We start from the raw sequence: 18,136 nt of genomic DNA, 5'->3' as shown, positions 1-18,136 counted from the left end.
GTTCCTGCCAACTGAGTGGTTTATTAATAATAACTAATAAGTATTAATAAGCCAGTGCCACCTGGCTTTACCATATCATCACTGAAACATAGAAAAGCGAGTAAGAGAGAGAATGCATCTCCTGGCACATTCCCCAAACGGCCACAATGGCTAGAGATGGATTTCTACAATACTCCTCACAAACACAGCTGTTCTAAATACCTTCAATAAAATACTGCTGAAGCGCCAAGGATTAAAGTTATACAGCCATTAGGCATCACCCAAATCACATCTTTGCCCTGTTCCCCTCCGTCGGCTAGAAAAAAAACACCACCAGATTGGGAACTTTTTAAAATATAATTTAAAACTATTTTGTACCAGTACAATATATTAATTTTACAAATGTAAAATTTTATCAGCTGTTAAAGCATTTGCAAAACCACATTCTACTTCAGCTTTATTGCACAATATCTATAAGAAAATATTAATTTTTAAATTAGAAAACATAAAAATGCTTTCGATATAGAAGAGACAATCTCATTTTAAAGACAATATTCTTTAAGAATGTCTACTGAGAAAATAACCAACTTTCACAGGATCCCAAGCTGGACAGGTGCTTCGGCAGATCCGGAACCAAGTACGGTTAAAAACCAGTCCACAATAACTTAATCCAAACTGTGTCATCATTCTTCATAGAATCTAGACACGGCTGAAGATAGTTGCTTATACTTATAAAAAGTGAGGCATTTTTCCATGTGAGCATTCTGTATATTTTGTTTGTATCAAAAACAACACTTCCAACTTCACAGCCATTTGTAGAGGGTTTTTTTTCCCCTTAACATAGACTGTTAATGGTGATTATTTTAAATGATGATTATTTGTCATTTTTATTTCTTTATGCCGATAGAAAACATCGAGACAAATGCATTTTTAAAACTCTGTCCTTTAAAAAAAATCAGTTTATAAATTTGCATCATAAAAATTAGTGTCGAGACCATCAAGATGGCCGGCATGTCTATGGTTGGGTAATAGTTGGTTTTCCCAGATTTGGAATGGCAGAATTCCCACTTTCTTTGTAGTGTCATTAGGAAATCGAAGACAAGTTAATAACAGGTTGTAAATTGATTTTAGTCATGTGACATTAGATCTATTTAGCAATGTACATATTACAATTTTGTAAGGAAACCTTGGTTGAAATTTAATTCACCTCTGATGATAAAGATCGGGAGATGAAAATGAAAATTCATAGATATTTTAGCGATGGACTTGTGCACATTAAAGAAATAAATCCTTATTTATTAGAAAAGGATTCATCATATTAACATGTGTAAACATTACATCTTTCCCTATTAAAATATGTGGAATAAATCTCAAGTGTTTTCAAATTTATGCCTTGGTGGCCTGGGAAATTATCTTATGGAACTTATGGCCTGCATAAGAACAGTCAAATACTAATATTAAACATCTGTGTAGAGAAAATAATTATTAAAATAGTGGTTATGAATTCACAAGCTTGCAGTAGGTAGACAGAATTATCAAAAGTCCAGACGCTTACAAAAATTTTGCATTATTTAGAATTTCTTCTTCAGGAATACAAGCAATTAGTTGCTTCTGTGGAGCTGCATTTTTCAGAACTGCTCAGAGCACCTCATTTAAATGAGTGTTTTTAAAATATATTAAGTCTACAGTGAGACTTCAAATGCATTTCACCTTTTACAGGTTTTTTTTTAAAGTTATGTATCCCTTCCTTTAAAGTCCTTCACAATAAAATAAAAATAGACTCTCACATTCCATTAGAAAAAAATGGAAACATTCATGGTCTGAAAATCTCCTAGACTCCCCCAGTCCTCCTACAATGTGCAAGTTCCTCACACACATGTTTGAGGAAACCCCTGACCATTTACCTGGTAATAGTTGTCTAGTGAACATGCCATAGAAAATTTACATTAATAGTAGTAAATAGATTAAAATCTATTCCATAAAATAAAAATGTTCTATGTCAATTTAAATATATATCTGAACAGCTAAAAGGAGGTTTTTTTGTTTGTTTTTCAAAAGTGCTAATTATCACATTTACAAGTCTTTTCGATACATTTTGCCCAATTTTTTGTAAAACGAAATGCCCTCGCACTAGGCACACTGCTTGATTTCTAAGAAGCAGAGGAGGAAAGATCACTTGTCTATTAACCCAGCTTCCTTAATTTTACTGAAGAAGAACTTCTCCAGGATATTGGCACATTTGTAGTATTCGCTCTCAGGGGGGTTGTACTCTTTGCAGTTGGTGAAGACTCGCTGCAAGTCCGCCATGAATAATTTCTTAGACACGTAGTACCTATTCTTAAGGCGTTCACTCATGGTTTTCAGATCTGCACAGGAAAACAAAGGCATGAGAAATCTTTAACTGTTACATACTAACCGATGCAAGAGTTACTGGGAGGAAATCGATGTTGGTCAGATTACATTTTTATCATTCCAACGCCTTTTTAGAGAAATCTTTACGATAAAGAAAAACAGTTAACAAACCCTTAAGGTTTATTCTTCTGTTAGGTTTTTTTCCCCCTTTCTTTCTTTCTTTCTTTAGTTCTTTCTTGCTTTCTCCCCTGCGCAACCGACCCCCATCTCCCCACTCTCTTGGTAAAATCACAGCCATTATGACATTAAAGCATTAAAGGGACCATTATTAGTCATCTAGTCCAATCCTCTATTCAGCACAAGGAAGCTAAGTAGATTAGCAAAGATAAGTATGATGCACTGACTGCTCTTAGCTATTCATTCAGAACTGCACAGAGGGCTCGAGCTCATGGAGCAGAGCAGGTGGGACACTTGCACTTGGTCATTTAATTATTTAAAACAATCACTGAGTTCATTCCACTAAATCCACTATTTTGCTGTAGTACAGACAGAGCTAAAGTAGGAAAAAATCATAAAGACATCTGCAAATGTACCAGCAACCTCACATAAAATATTTCCAATGAATATTTTCATGTACTATCAGTGAAATAAGAATAAAAAACTTTACTTAATAATCTATTCTCTATAGCGAGTAAGCTTTGTGTGTTTCAAAATATGTCTACTTGTCTTAAGTTGCATTGCTTTTCAAGCGAAAACGTTACTTCAGCTAAATCAGATTACACTGAGATTTCTTCAATCTGCATTTTCTGGATGAAATTTTCAAATTTCAAACAGATTAGAAGATGCTATCATCTATCTTTATGGGTTTCTGGATATCCTAAAGTTTCATTCAATTATTAAGAATTATCATTGTGGGCCCGGCGCGGTGGCGCAAGTGGTTAAAGGTCCTCGCCTTGCACGCCCGGGATCCCATATGGGCACCGGTTCTAATCCCGGCAACCCTGCTTCCCTTCCAGCTCCCTGCCTGTGGCCTGGGAAAGCAGTCGAGGACGGCCCAAAGCTTTGGGACCCTGCACCCGCGTGGGAGACCCTGAAGAGGCTCCTGGCTTCGGACTGGCATAGTATTGGCCCGTTGCGCTCACTTGGGGAGTGAATCATTGGACGGAAGATCTTCCTCTCTGTCTCTCCTCTCTGTATATCCGCCTTTCCAATGAAAAAATAATAAAAATAAATCTTTAAAAAAAAAAAAAAAAGAATTATCATTGTACCAACTAGGCATGGAGAAATAAAGCAAAACAGCTAAAAAAAAAATACTTCTTACCACTAGTCTCCCAACTGTCCACTGTATTAATACATTTTATCAGTATCCCTAATTTTCACTATATTATTATATTTTAAATCAAATCCACTAGGAATTTCCTTTAGTAACTAAATTTACGAACAATACCCTAAGAAATTCATATGCATCAAAATCCCAAACCCAACAAAAAACACAAAAGAAAAAAAATAAACCAGAAAATACCTGCTTCTGCCCATTTCTTAACTAAGCCCTATTGTGCTTAGACTGTGTGTGTCTTAACATATTACTAAGTTCAGCTTCCAAGTTTTTCTTTGACTATAGGACAAGATGCAAGGCGAGAAAAATACTCAAAGTGTTAGCATCCCTAAGACTCGGCAAATCCCCCAGTCCACGTCTCTGTGCAAGTATGACCAAGCAGATCAAAATGTTCTCTGAGGAAGAAGAAACCCTGAGACTGTGCCTCTGTGAGAACATTCCTTCTCTCTAAATGCCTACCACTTCGGGTACGCTGGCTGATTTATTTGTGAATGTTTTAGAAGGAAGAGACTGGCAAACAAAATAAGAGAAGGAGAGAGAAGAAAAGTACGGGAGAAAAGAATGCAGGTTGACACAAAGGAGTTGGTATAAATGCTTTTCAAACACTTCTTGGAAGAGAAAGGCTAAGAAGAGGAGATGGGGAGAAAGTACAATGGAACGGAAACTAAGCAAAAGGATTACAGAAGTGGCTGAATTTGCCTGAATAATTATAATATATATATTTTTAAATTATAATATATTTTGAATACTTTTTAATATTTCCTTTATATTCCTTTTTTCTTAATATATTTACTTTTATTGCAAAGCCAGATATATAGAAAGGAGGAAAGACAGAGAGAAAGATCTTCCATCTGCTGGTTCACTCCCCAAATGACCGCAACAGCCATTGCTGTGCCAATCCAAAGCCAGGAGCCTGGAAGCTCCTCCAGGTCTCCCACGCGGGTGCAGGGTCCCAAGGCTTTGGGCTGTCCTCGACTGCTCTCCCAGGCCACAAACAGAGAGCTGAATGGGAAGCAGGGCTGCTGGGATTAGAACTGGCACCTATATGGGATCCCAGCACATGCAAAGCAAGGACTTTAGCCACTAGGCACCACGCCAGACCATAATGTTTCCTTTGTATTCTAAAGCTAGGCACAGCATCATTATTACACTAACCTTAGATTATTTGAAGTGACCATTCTGCATGGGTAAAAAAGTGACTAGGACCAGATCACTTCAACCAACCTAGCCGTTGAAATATCTGCATTCGGGTCCAGCACGATAGGGTAGCGGTTCAAGTCAACTGTCTTTTCACAAGCTATGCAGACCAGTGGTATCCAATGAGAGAAGTCACGTGCTTCTCGGGTCAAACCAATCAAGACACTTGAGGAAAAGAGTGATCAGTCACTGACAAACTGGATCTGATGGTCGTGCAAATGGACAAAGACTGAAGGGGAATTACTTTCCCAGATTCATTCAACTTTCCATGATGGTTTCCCAAGAGCTAAATACTTGAAAAGCAGAATGCAAAAACCCGCTAATTAAAAGATGGATACGTGGAGGGCTTTAACATTTTTTCCACATTGTGGATTAATTGGTTCCCAAATTCCCTTTCTGTCGGTCAACCACCCCTGTGATTCTTGAGCTGGATCATGAGCAGCAAGCAGACAGAAGAGGGATAGAAGGCAAACAGATTTAGCCCACATTAAAGACCCATGTGGGTCTTCAGGATGTTCATTAGAGTGCATATTATAAAACACTACTTTGTGATTTCAAATTTTGCACCAATGTAAACAACTTTTAATTGTATTTTCTATGAGCTTGCTGAAGTAACCAAGTATACACAGCATTCTTGTGAAAATGGATGCCATAGGGAAGGCCCACAGATAACTGTCAGTTGTAAGGAGCTAACCAGGTTCATTCGTCCTCCTTTTTTTCACATTTAACACCTACAGCGGATTACAAGTTGAGAAAGGACAGAAGAGGAATCCTCTCAATGAAAGGGTGCAACTAACCAAAAAGGAAACATTTCAGCCAGTTTTCTGTCATCTGCACATTGCCAAGTTGGCTTACTTGGAGTGTTCTTGTTGATTTAATAAATAGTTCCATTTAGCATGGTTTTGCACAGTGGCAAATCATATAATTTTATATTTAAAAAAATGTTATTTCTTTATTTGCAAGGCAGAATTACAGAGAGAGATACAACTCTTCCATCCATTGATTCACTCCCCCAAATGGCTGCAGTGGCCAGGGCTGGGCTGATCCAAAGTCAGGAACCAGGAGCTTTTTCTGGGTCTCCCGTGTAGGTGATGGGGCCCAAGGACGTTGGCCATCATCGACTACTTTCCCAGTAGCATTAGCAGCGAGTTGAGCAGGATCCGAACCTGAACCATAGGGGACGCTGGCATTGCAGACAGCAGCTTAACCAGCATGCCACAACACTGGCCCCATAATTCTACTTTGTGAAAGCATCTTATTTGGTTTGTGATGTAAGGACTGGATTCTAGTGACAGAATTAATTAAGAACATGGCAAATCAACATTTGTCTAAAATAGAATTTCTCCCTCTAAAACGACAGTCGTCAAGCGGCTTAATGTAGCATCTCATATTACTATAAAAAAGTTTTAAAAGAAATAACCATTTATGATAAATGAACTCAGAACATATCAAGAAGACAGCCTGACTTTTTTTCCCCATTTGCAACACACAGAATACAAGCAAGACTGTGTAAACATGCACCTGCGATCTCACACTATTGGGGCTTCCCACCTGGACATCCTGCCCCTGCTGGTCCTGATGAGAGTGGACTCTACAGCATGGCTGCAGAGCGTCTGTGTGGGTGCAGGAAGCCACTGTGACCCCATTCTTCTCTGCCACCACTGGCCCTTTTGGTCCCCGAGTCCCCCACCAAGCACACACTCCCTACCCTACGACCAAGGAATATAAGCAAATGTCAGTAACTCCTTATCCCCCTCCCATAATAGTCTCCAGAGAGCCTTAAATTTATAGTTAGGAAATACGAATGGCCTTACCCATGGGAAACCTTATAACATCATAATATCCCGGAGCTTCTGTCCTCTTCACAGGTTCCATGAATGGCCAAGCGCTTTGATGATTCTTGGGTTAAAAAAAAAAAAAGTAAGGCATCTCATATGCATATTTAATTCAATATGGAAAATCATTTCAAAACATCTCCATGAGATGAACAGAGCACCCACCTTCACCTGCTGAAGGATGCTCTTCAGCGTGCTGTAAAGCTGGTCGGGGTCTTTGGGCTCCTTACTTGAAAAGAGTAAACAAAAGGAACGATTAGTTCTGTGTTTGCCACCTGGTTACTGCGCAGGGGATGCTCACACAAGCCTAGTGTGGGAAACGTTCATTCTTTTAGAAAAGTGCAAACGAGTAAATGTTAGGTAAGTGATGACAACAGGCTTGCCCCTTCTCTAAATTCCAGGGAGGGGATTCGAACCACAATCACACCCAAGCTCTACTCACCTTTTCTCCTTTCCACTCGGCTTCCAGCCCGTCTCTCCTGTACATCAACAAAATTAAACACTGAGTGAGAACTGCTTATAAGCAAGAGCACAACATAGTTAATACATGCCAAAAGCACACTAAGTTACAGCCATGCCTCAATAAATTTCTGGGGAAAAACAAGTCCTTCTATAGCTAAGAAATCAACATATTACAGTCAGTGTTGCCCTTATGTGTCAGTGTTCTGCAAAGCAGGAACTGCAACCTCCCAGAGAAAAACATAAAAGCACAATCCAGTCCTGTCCGCAAGTTTATGTTAAACTATACATCAGTTATTTATGTATGTATGATTTTCATTTATTTGCTACCACCACGTGAGAGGGCAGAACCAGCTCCGCCGTGAAATGGCCTAGCCGAGCAGTTACAGAGCTCGCCTCAGAGTCCAAGGGCCTGGCTGATTGCTGCTCTCCCCTGGCAGGTTCACTTACTCTAAGTAAGCAATTTAACTTCTTGCCTCTCAATCTGGTTCATCTACAAACCCTACAGGTCAGCTGATGGGGCTGGTGTGGGGGTGTGGCGAGTTAAAGTGCCAACTATAGCAGCCAGACGGGTGCCAGTGTGTCCCAGCTCTTCCACTTCTGAGCCAGCTCCCTGCTTATGGCCTCAGAAGGCAGCAGAGAACCGCGCAAGCTTCGGGGCCTCTGCACCCACGCGGGAGATCTGGAGGAAGTTCGTGCCTTCTGCTCTCGGACTGGCTCAGCTCCAGCCGCTGCAGCCATGTGGGGAGCAGGCCGGGGATCAAAGCTCCCTGTCATTCTCTCATTATCTCCTTCTCCCTGTGCAACCCTGCCTTTTAACTAAATAAATAAATTTTTAAAAAATAAAACGATGGACATTAGGAGATGCTATCTATGTCTTCAGAAATAACTGACACATGTGAGAAAATGGGAGCATATTCAACACAGGCAGCCATTATGGATATGTCTATTACCATTAATAATGCCAACAAATGTAAGCTCTCATACACACTAAATAAAATGAAGTCATATACCTTGCCCAAACAATGTATTTTTCTGGAGAATTTTACCTTGATCTTGCTTAATTAAATCTTTAGTATACTAGAAAAACATGAATTTGAACTAAATAATATCGCTGAGTGATCTTTAACAACACTTGATCTATAGTTATTTTGTACAGCTTATTCAAATACAACAAATCTTTGACTTATAGAAAAGAATCTCTCAAAAAAATAACTAACATGGGGAACTTGGAAATAAATTATTATTCTGGGCCCAGTGTGGTAGCCTAACAGCTAAAGTCCTCGCCTTGCGTGCTCCAGAACCCATTCGGGCGCCAGGTTCTAATCCTGGCAGCCTCACTTCTCATCCAGCTCCCTGCTTGTGGTCTGGGAAAGCAGTCAAGCACAGCCCAAAGCCTTGGGACCCTGCACCAGTGTGGGAGACCCGGAAAAGGATCCAGGCTCCTGATTTCGGATCAGCGCAGCACTGGCCGTTGCAGTCATTTGGGGAGTGAACCATCGGACGGGAGATCTTCCTCTCTGTCTCTTCTCTCTGTATATCTGACTTTCCAATAAAAAATAAAATAAATCTTAGAAATAAAAAGTTTAGAGTGTACTTAAAAAGGAAGAAGAAATGATTATTTGATCACATCTTGCAAATAGTCTTTCTCAGATTAGGAGAACTTATTTAGCCAAGCAAAAATGTGTGTAGGCTACAGTTAGGACGACAATTGGACATCGTGCAAACTGAAATGCTTCAAGGTCACAACTGGGTGGCGTGTAATTCTATTACCGGATAGTCACCATGCAAGTTTGATATTAAATGATAGTCATTCTGTAAAAGTTTTTTTTTTTCCCCCACTTGTAAAAGCCTCGTGCCCAGGACTGCGCTATGGAAATGGCAGCCGGTGGCGGAGTGGCTGCTAACAACCCCAACGGGGAGACAGGGAAGCTCCCCTTGGTTTGTCTGAACCGAGTGGCAGAGAACAAGACAGAGAGAAAAGCATTTTCAACTTTCTTAAAAGACTAGAAATAACAAAAAATATCAGACAGAGGGGGAAAAAAGGACTTTGCCAATTCCGGCAGCCTGGAAATTGGTTCGCATGTAAAAGAAGGTCAATACATACTAATTCCAGGAACGCTCTCCACAGGAATCTGTCCAACTCCATCTTTAAAACATGAAAGTCCAGGGTAAACTTTGCGAATCTGGGCCTGCTTTCTTTCTATCAGCTTTTTGATTATCTGCAAAACACAAGAAGAAAACAGGTTTAGCGGAAGAAGTCTGTGCACACAGCCCATGTCAGCCAATCCGCATAAACCCTGTCCAACAAAATTCCAAAAAAACTTTAATGGCACAAAATTGGAGAGATGAGTGAGTGAATGCTACTTGAGAGACCGAGACGAACAAATCCTGCTACATGAGGCCCGCGCAGCGCCACCCACACCATCGGCCCTCACGGCCTCTCGCTGCCGCCCGGCCAGGAAGGACGCTGCGGAGAGCACACGCTGGCCTAGGGCCCACGCGCCTTCCTTAGCCTAACAGCCAGGTACTTTTTTGTCCTGTTGTCCTCAGGAGCCTCTGCAAGAATTACAAGAAAGCAGGCTAGCACTGCTCCCCAGCCACGCGACGGAGCCCCTTCCAATCCTGTGTCTCCTTTAGGCTGAAGGGGCTCACGAGGCACCCCAGCCTGCGACCGTCTGCGAGAACCTTTCCATTGGTCAAACCCTTCAACCGATTCAGTCCAGGTCAAGAATCAGCTGTAAGTGTTAGCCACAGCTCCACCGCGACCTGGGAGGGGCCGGGGGGGGGGGAGGGCTAATTTGCATACAGTCATCTTGATTTGTTTCATAAAATAATCCCCAATGTACTGCGGTAACTACGAGAGTTCAGTCCCCTGCGCTTCTCCTGACTGAAGAACTTCAAAAACCCCCATTCTAAAATCATCCATCTCATAACCAGATTTGGGGAAAGAAAAAACAAATCAGAAGCCATTAATTGAACTCATAAAGAAAAATAAAAAATGCTTCCTCTGAATCCATTTCAAGCACATGTCAAATGGAAACTGCAGCAAGAATAAGCAACTCTAACAGCGAAACAGAACTTCATAAAGTGAGGGAACTAGCACAGGTATTCCTATGAAATCTGCATCGGGCTTCTTCCATAGAAACACAAGGTGAGTCGTTCATATAATTAAAAATTTTCAGTTAGCCATATTTAAAATAAAAGTTAAAGCAAAATTGGTGAGACTGCTTTTAATAATATATTTCAACCCATTCTATCAAAAATATGAATGTAACAGAGTCTAGTATGAAAAAGAATATTTTATCTTTCACAGAATAGAAATATCACAGAATACATTCAGCCCCTGCCCGCCCCGCTAGTGTACCAGGGCAGGTCAGTCACGGCTGTCAGTAGCAGAAATGGCAAGGACACAGGTACACTTGGACAGCAGCGACACAGAGTTAAACATCACGTCATGAGCGCTGACTCTAAGAAAAGGGGATGCATAGGGTCCTCGTTCACCGAGAGTGGCTTCTTGGGGGAATTTGTTTTGTACTGGACAGCCTGGGAATAGAATAAACATGAGAAAAGTCCAATAGTCGGGAAGTGGAAGTAGATTTGTATGGGCGCAGGAACAGGGAGGATCCCAAGTATGGGAATGATGGAAAGTAGGGAAATTAACAAGGCCACCAGCAGGTGGATCTGCGTGTTTATGCGCCTCTACGTGTACAGGTGCATACAACGGATGCTGAGAATCCACGTGCTTCTCCCCTTAAGGAAACAGACTCCACGGCACGCTGGTCATTCTGGATCGTTCGGGACATTTCAGTCTTTGAATTAGGGCTGCTCATTGAGTTTCAAATGCTAACAACACTGAATCCAAGAGAAAAAAAATCTTCGAAATCTGAAACACTGCGAGTCGCAAACATTTTAATAAAGGATACTCGGGCTGTAAATGAATCCAAATATACCATTCTGATGATTTCATATTTCTTTTCGAAGGACTAGGTTAACAGATCCAAACTGCCATAATCCATTCAGAAAAGGCTGGAGGCGAAGACGGAGGGTGGCAGGGGGAGAAGAAATCTGAGAAGAAGAGGGAAAAAAGGCGGGGAGGCAGCCCAGTCTTGTGCAAAGCTCACTGCTTTGTTAGCCATCTAAAACAGCTCTGCGCGCTGCTTTCCCCTCGGGAGGGCCGACACATCGCGTGCGCTGCTTCAGCTAACGCCGTGGGCTGAACTGGTGGCGCGGGGAGGAGGCATGGGCAAGGGGCAGGCGACACCCAGCGAGGGCTTCAGCTGGCCAGCAGCGTCCAACGCGGAACAAAGCGCTGGTGAATCCAGACCCTAGGAGAATCCAGCGCCAAGTAGAACAACGGGCAACGCCAGCTCCTCAGAAAGACAGAAGCACACACAGGCGCCTGCACTTTATTAACTCCATGTGCGATTCTCTCCTAGGCTGACGTCTTTGACCAAGAAGCAACAAAGCTTGTTTTTTTATTTCCTAATTTAAAAAAGAAAAAAAAAAAGCTTTTCGCTCACTTCCATGGAAGCATGAGGACAAGTCGGAACCACTTTAAAAGAAAAAAGGCTTAATGAGTAACTTCTACGCACCAGACAGCGTGAGGAGTTTTCCGGCTAGACGGTAACATCTGACAAGTGGCTAAGCCCGGGACTGTGGTGCTTAACCAGGAAACAAAGATGGCTTCAGGAGAAACATCTCCCTTGGGAAAAGCGCGGAGCAAGCAGGATTTCTGCAGAATGACCCAGCTGCAGACTCCCGGTTTGTGCGAGGAAGGAGTGACCCCGGGCTTCAGTCACAAAGGCCCTTCATTTAATACAGAGCCAACACGAACCCTCCAATTACGCTCTTTTTAGGAGGTTTTTTTCTGCCTTAGAAAAATGTAAAATGATTATACAGTCAAATTTGTCACCCTGACCTTCTGCTGCTCGACTTTTATAACATTTGTTTTTTTAAATTTTTATTGGAAAGTCTGATACACAGAGAAGAGGAGAGACAGAGATGAAGAACTTCCGTCCCTTGATTCACTCACTACCCTAGTGGCCGCAATGACTGGAGCTGAGCCAATCTGAAGCCAGGAGCCAGGAGCCTCCTCCCGGTCTCCCACACAGGTATGCTCAGTCCCAAAGTGCTGTGCTGTCCCTGACTTCTTTCCCAGGCCACATGCAGGGAGCTGCATGAGAAGTGAGGCCACTGGGATTAGAACTAGCTTACATATGAGATCCCAGCACGTTCAAGGGTAGGACTTTAGCCACTAGGCTACTGCACCAGGTCCTCCAACTGCTTGTCTTTCCATACACAGAGTCACGTCGTATCAGATGATAAACCATTGAGTGCCTAGACGTGGGAGCTTTCAGGACGAATGCACACGGAGATAAATGTCTATGAGGAATGATGAAGTGAAATTCAAATAGGTGGATCAAATCGGCGCTCAGGAAGCTCAAATGACGGCGGTGGCAGCAGCTGGAATGGCATGATTTACATGTGTGTTGAGCGAGAGGGATGGGTAGCAGGTGAGGAAATCAGGCGAGAAGGCTGGCACGTCAGTGATGGCCTTCGGAGGTCAGGGCGGAGACGGCGGTGAGGGCTCTCGCCGGGCAGGGGCACAGTGAGAATACTGTCACTGCGCTTCACGTGTGGCGTGACTTTACAAAGGACCAAGCATCTCGGGACTGGCGGCTTAGGGAGGAGACAGGTTCAGCAAGTCCTTAAGGAAGAAACGGAAGGCAAGCAAAGCAAACGGCCACTACGGCATGCCATCAGCCGCGCGCAGCACCCGGAGCACACGGCCAGTTACTGCCAGGACAAGCGTGTGACAAAGGCCACGCCACCTCTTACCTCTTTCTGCTTTTTAATGATGACAGAAAATTCTGTATACGGGATCTGAGGATTCAGCTCGCACCCCATTAAAGTGGCTCCTTCATAATCCTTGATGTAGCCAACATATTTGGCTTTAGGTATTTTAATTTCTTTGGAGAAACCCTGTAAATACAGTAACAAATCCATTCACGTGGACAAGCATGCATCAAACCCCTCCCGATGACCGTGCGCCAGGCAGAGCCATCAAAACATGCTTTTTTCAAAGCCTCCTCTCCACGAATCTGCCAAGATGACCTTCATGCATGAAGTTAAAAACATCAGTAAACAAACTTTGCAAACAGCAAGCAAGACAACATAAGAAATAATCAAACAAAAATAATTCTTTTAAGTTTAAAATTGAATCCAGTATCAAGATTGTCTCTAGGGCCTGGCAACATAGCCTGGTAGCTAAATCTTCGTCTTGCATGTGCTAGAATCCCACATGGACGCCAGTTCATGTCCTGATGACTGCTCCACATCCCATCCAGCTCCCTGCTTGTGGCCTGGGAATGCAGTGGAGGACGGCCAAAGCCTCGGGCCCCTGCTCTCATGCAGGAGACCTGGAAGAAGCTCCCCGCTCCTGGGTGTGGATGAGCTCAGCTCTGGCCATTGCAGCCACTTGGGGAGTGAACCAGCAGATGGAAGATCTTTCTCTCTGTTTCTCCTTCTGTCTGTAAATCTGCCTTTCCAACAAAAGTAAAACAAATCTTTAAAGAAAAAGATTGGGTTTAATTTTACATAATTACATAACAAATAAGGAGAATGAAAATTTGCCACCCCAAAATTAGTAGGGGGTTGCTAAGAGATTGAGAGAAAGATCTCCCATTTACTGATTGACTCCCCAAATGTCTGAAATGACCTGAAGCCGGGAGCCTGACCTCTCCCACGCGGCAGGGACTCAGACACCCGAGCCGTCCACCTGCTGGAGCCTCCCTGGGGGCCTCGGCAGGAAGCCCGACTGGAGGCGGAGGGGCGAGCCCGGAGCCAGTGCTCAGCACCCAGTGCCAGCCCTGCGAGGGGCAGCTCAACCACTGCCTGGTCCCTGGAACTTTCTTCAATTCTAAACAATCAGTAACTGACATTTATCTACACACTGAAAGAAAAGACTGTCAAAAACATTGCAATCGGAACCTTGACGTTAAGGAAGGGAAAGCTCTTCCCTGCAGGCAAAAGCTGTCACAACATTGTGGCTGTTTCGGCGACATTAACATCTTACAATATACTCATTAACACAGTTGAATCTGAAACAGCAGAGTACGACAGGATACGGAACACGTTACCATATGCCATGTACATTATCATGGAACAAATCACCACCAGTGAGGGTCACCCACACTCACACACAGGTGCACAAGTACACTTAAACACTAGAAACACACATTCAAAAATATGCTATTGGTTCAATAAATTGCTCTCTATATGAAATTGTAAGATACTCTAAAAATATGTGAAATAATGATAACAATACTCAGTGAAAAAGAGCTTGCAGCCACGTGACACACCCAACCTGAGCCACATGAGAGAAAGTATTAGAAATCGATCTATCAAAAGGTTAACAATAAAATGTTCTGGGTGACACAACTCCAAGCAACTTTTCTGTGTTTCATGTGATACATATTCCAAAATTTTCAAACGTCAAGAAGCCAACTTCCACTTCACTTGTAGATGGCAGCCGCTCAACAGTTACTTCCTATGACGGGCCTGTTACACGCTTTAATCCAATCTCAAGCGTATTTCTGGCATAAGATTTACCAAATAAATAGATCCTTCTTGAAAATAAACAACACTGGGAGGAAGCATTTGCTTGCGCGAAGGCTACGGCAGCGCATGGCAAATAAGCAAAGACCCACCTGCTTCTTGAAGTACCCAATGGCGTATTCATCCGCGTACGTGAGGAAGTTCAAGACGTCATGTTTTATGTGATACTCTTTCAAGTGGTTCATCAGATGAGTTCCATAGCCCTGTGTGGAAGTTAGTATATGAAACAATACATTACTTCTGGAGGAAAGGATTACTACAAAGTCGTCAGGAATGCTGGCAAATTTAGCAGTTTATGATCACACTTTATGATGTATTACAGTTTATCATGTATCACTTGTTCGTGCATCACTGTTTTTTAAGTTGTTTTTTTTTTTTTACTGCCACTTGAAGGATTCTTTCCCAAATCTATTCTGTGACTTCAGCTTTTATTTAAATATTGGAGCCAGCACTATCGCACAGTAGGCTAAGCTTCCAACTGTGGTGCTGGCATCTAACACGGGCACAAGTTTTTGTCTTAGCTGTTCCACTTTTGATTCAACTCGCTGCTTGTGACCTGGGAAAGCAGCAGAGGATGGTTCAAGTTCTTGGGCCTCTGTACCCTTGTGGGAAAACCCAAAAGAAGCTCCTGGCTCTTGGCTTAAAATCATCTCTCCCTCTCCTTTCTGTAACTCTGTTTTTCAAATAAATATAGGAACCTTAATGAAAACGTAAGTTTGTTTAAAAGAAAAAGCTTGACACTCAAAATGACTGGGTACAAATTCTAAAGCAGTATTTAGTCAAGCCTTTTAATATAGCAAATAAAGCATTAAAGCCTCTAACATCTGCCTTTCCAATAAAAATGAATAGGTCTTTTTAAAAAATAAAAAAACCAGATAAATTTTTTATTAAATTAAAAAAAATAATAAAAAAAATCTTTACAAAATATATATGAGTACATTAAAAGGTTGTGGAAACTGGAATAAAAGACTAAGGTTTAAGGAACGAGCGTTTCGTCTATTGGTTAAGACGTCTGCTTCCAGCTCCCGACTCCAACTTCCTGCCAGCGAGGGCTCCGGCTGCGAGTCAGTGGTGATGGACCAAGCAGCTGAGGTCCTGGACGCACCAGGGCGGCCTGCATTGCCTTCCCGGCTCCTGGCTGAAGCCCAGCCCATCCTACCCATGCAGGCATTCAGGAGTGAATTAGCAGCTAACATTTTGTTCAGAAATAAGCTAAATCTTTTAAAAAGTCTTTAAAACATTCTTATTTTCATTTAAACTATTTTGAAATTCATGTGTAACTTTTTCATAAAATGCATTTTCAAGAAATTTTTTTTGGAGACGTCTCATACTCCAGGGTTTCCAAAGTCTTTGCGCTTCCCTTTGCATATCACTTTCACTGAATCTTTCCAAGGACTCACAAAAATGAATTTTATCAAACCCATCCATTCTATTCAGTCTTGAACGACTTTAATCTTCACTCTATCAAACAGAAATTTTAAGTCACAAGAAGTTATTATTTTTTCTAGTTCTTTTGAGTTCTATTGACTTTGTGATGTTTGGCTACCTTCCTTCAAGTCTCTAGAAAATTACACAGCTAGAGGGAAAAAAATAATTACCCTTCTGGGAAGTAATAAGACAAAGTTTGCAATTCACAGTAAATAACTTTGGTTTCCTGCAGTGTCCCTAGACGCGTCCAAGCCAACCTCATTCAACCTTTCCGAACAAATAGCCTGGTGTCGCGATCGGGAAAACAGAAAACCATGTCATTTTTTTCCATGAAATTACAAAGCGATGACTTATTTCCCAAACCGCCACTTCTTGAAAAGTCAAACGAAATTTTCCCTTAGGTAAGTTTGATTTTTTTTTCCTTTAATTAGGGTCCTAAACACTCTATATTGGGACACTTTCATTTTGATTAGGGAGGGAAAAAAAATGATAAATACAGCAACAGCACCATCTAAAGACATACAGTCAGAATTCCGCAAGAAAGGGCAGCACACACACACACACACACAGCACACCCACGCACAGCCAGTGTGGGTCTTCACTCCTCAGTCAGAAAGAAAAATAGAAGGCCGCTGAGTGGCAGGTGCCTTTTGGTACTTCAAGCTAGACATCGAAGACAAAAAGCTCCACTTACGCTTTGGAGGAAAAAATCCCCGCTCGCCCCTGCCCCTGCAGCGGTACCTGGCGCCGAGACTCCAAGAACGCCAGCAGTGACAGCAGGCAACACAGAGGCATCGGCCGTCACCCTCAGGACAGGCTAATTCCATCCAGTGACTTATTTTTGGCTTATGTAAGTGGCATTGCTTCTTCGGAGACGATGTGTCCCTGGTGTCCCTAAAGACCACCCTGCTCCCATCCGAGTGACTCCGGTCCCCAGAGCCACCGGAGCAGCTCAGGTGTGGCAGAGCCAAACCCAAAGGTACCACGGCTCTGAAGCCTTCACTTGATTCGACAGGCTTAGCACTGAGCAAAAACTGTGAGGAGTCTTCATGGATCCTTCATGATACTGACTCCCTGGGGCAATTCCAATACTTGGGATATACTATCGGATAAAATAAAACACTTAAAAATTAAATTCATTTCTTTCCACGTGCCTGTTTTTAAAAAATGTAGCTACTAGAAAAGTTCAAAAGCACATACATGGCTCCAGCATACAGGCTTATTCTATTTCTACTGTACAATTCCGCCTTATGCTTTCCAAGAAAAGTTTTCAGTAATTACCTAATTCTGCCTCCCTTCCTACCATGCATCCAAGATTCAGGTGCATATTTGTTAGGGCTGCAAAAATACTCAATAAATGATACTCTAAGGATATACTTTCTGAAGCTCTTTATGAGCCTAGGAAGAGTGAAACAGGGCAACGTCCAGATGACAATTCTTGGAGCCAATCGGGAACCCAGACTACTGAGGCCAGAGTGCACTACCTACTCCGGCACCAACAAACCGCCGGCGATGTTGGGGTACAGCACATCAAGCCCTGCCGCGACATGAGCGTGGGGACTCACGTCCCAGCTGACTGTGCTGTGGTCCGGGAAGGCAGTTAACGATGGTTTGGGCCTCTTTCACCCACGTGAGCGACAAAGGTGGACATTCACGTCCCTCCCTGGCTTCCGCCTCCCAAAGGCCCAGCTGTTGAGGCCATGTGGAGAGAAAGCCCATAGATGAAAGACGTGTGTGTGTGTGTGTGTGTGTGTGTGTGTGTGCGAGAGAGAGCCAGACTCAACCTTTCAAATAATCGTAAGGGAAAAAAAAATTCAAATCACAGCTACAGCTCCCAGAAGGAAGGGGCTCACTCCAGAAACTACTTGGAAGGTAAATTGTAACAAACACACACACACACACACACAAAGAGAGAAAAAGAAATTTTGAA

General features: G+C 42.6%; 1 protein-coding gene across 5 annotated transcripts in view; it reads right to left on the bottom strand.

Moving 5' to 3' along the window:
• The window catches only part of KAT2B (lysine acetyltransferase 2B), an 83,090-nt gene continuing 64,954 nt past the window's right edge, over positions 1-18,136 (bottom strand). For 3 of the 5 annotated variants that reach the window (XM_040963518.1, XM_040963527.1, XM_040963542.1), the window contains 7 exons: positions 14,871-14,981; positions 13,000-13,143; positions 9,266-9,380; positions 7,142-7,178; positions 6,865-6,928; positions 6,679-6,763; positions 1-2,345 (listed from right to left, as the gene is read on the bottom strand). In XM_040963518.1, coding sequence (XP_040819452.1) covers positions 2,152-2,345; positions 6,679-6,763; positions 6,865-6,928; positions 7,142-7,178; positions 9,266-9,380; positions 13,000-13,143; positions 14,871-14,981 — 750 coding nt within the window. In that variant the 3' untranslated portion in view covers positions 1-2,151. Of the gene's footprint in view, positions 2,346-6,678; positions 6,764-6,864; positions 6,929-7,141; positions 7,179-9,265; positions 9,381-12,459; positions 12,625-12,999; positions 13,144-14,870; positions 14,982-18,136 lie in introns of those variants that run through there. The other 2 variants (XM_040963535.1, XR_005881930.1) reach the window with 2 other exon arrangements.

Source organism: Ochotona curzoniae, unplaced genomic scaffold (assembly GCF_017591425.1).
Source record: "Ochotona curzoniae isolate NIBS_2020 unplaced genomic scaffold, NIBS_Ocur_1.0 contig_1302, whole genome shotgun sequence".
Classification (NCBI taxonomy): domain Eukaryota; kingdom Metazoa; phylum Chordata; class Mammalia; order Lagomorpha; family Ochotonidae; genus Ochotona; species Ochotona curzoniae.
The sequence above is the reverse complement of the archived record's forward strand: the minus strand, read 5'-3'. Positions and strand labels throughout refer to the sequence as shown.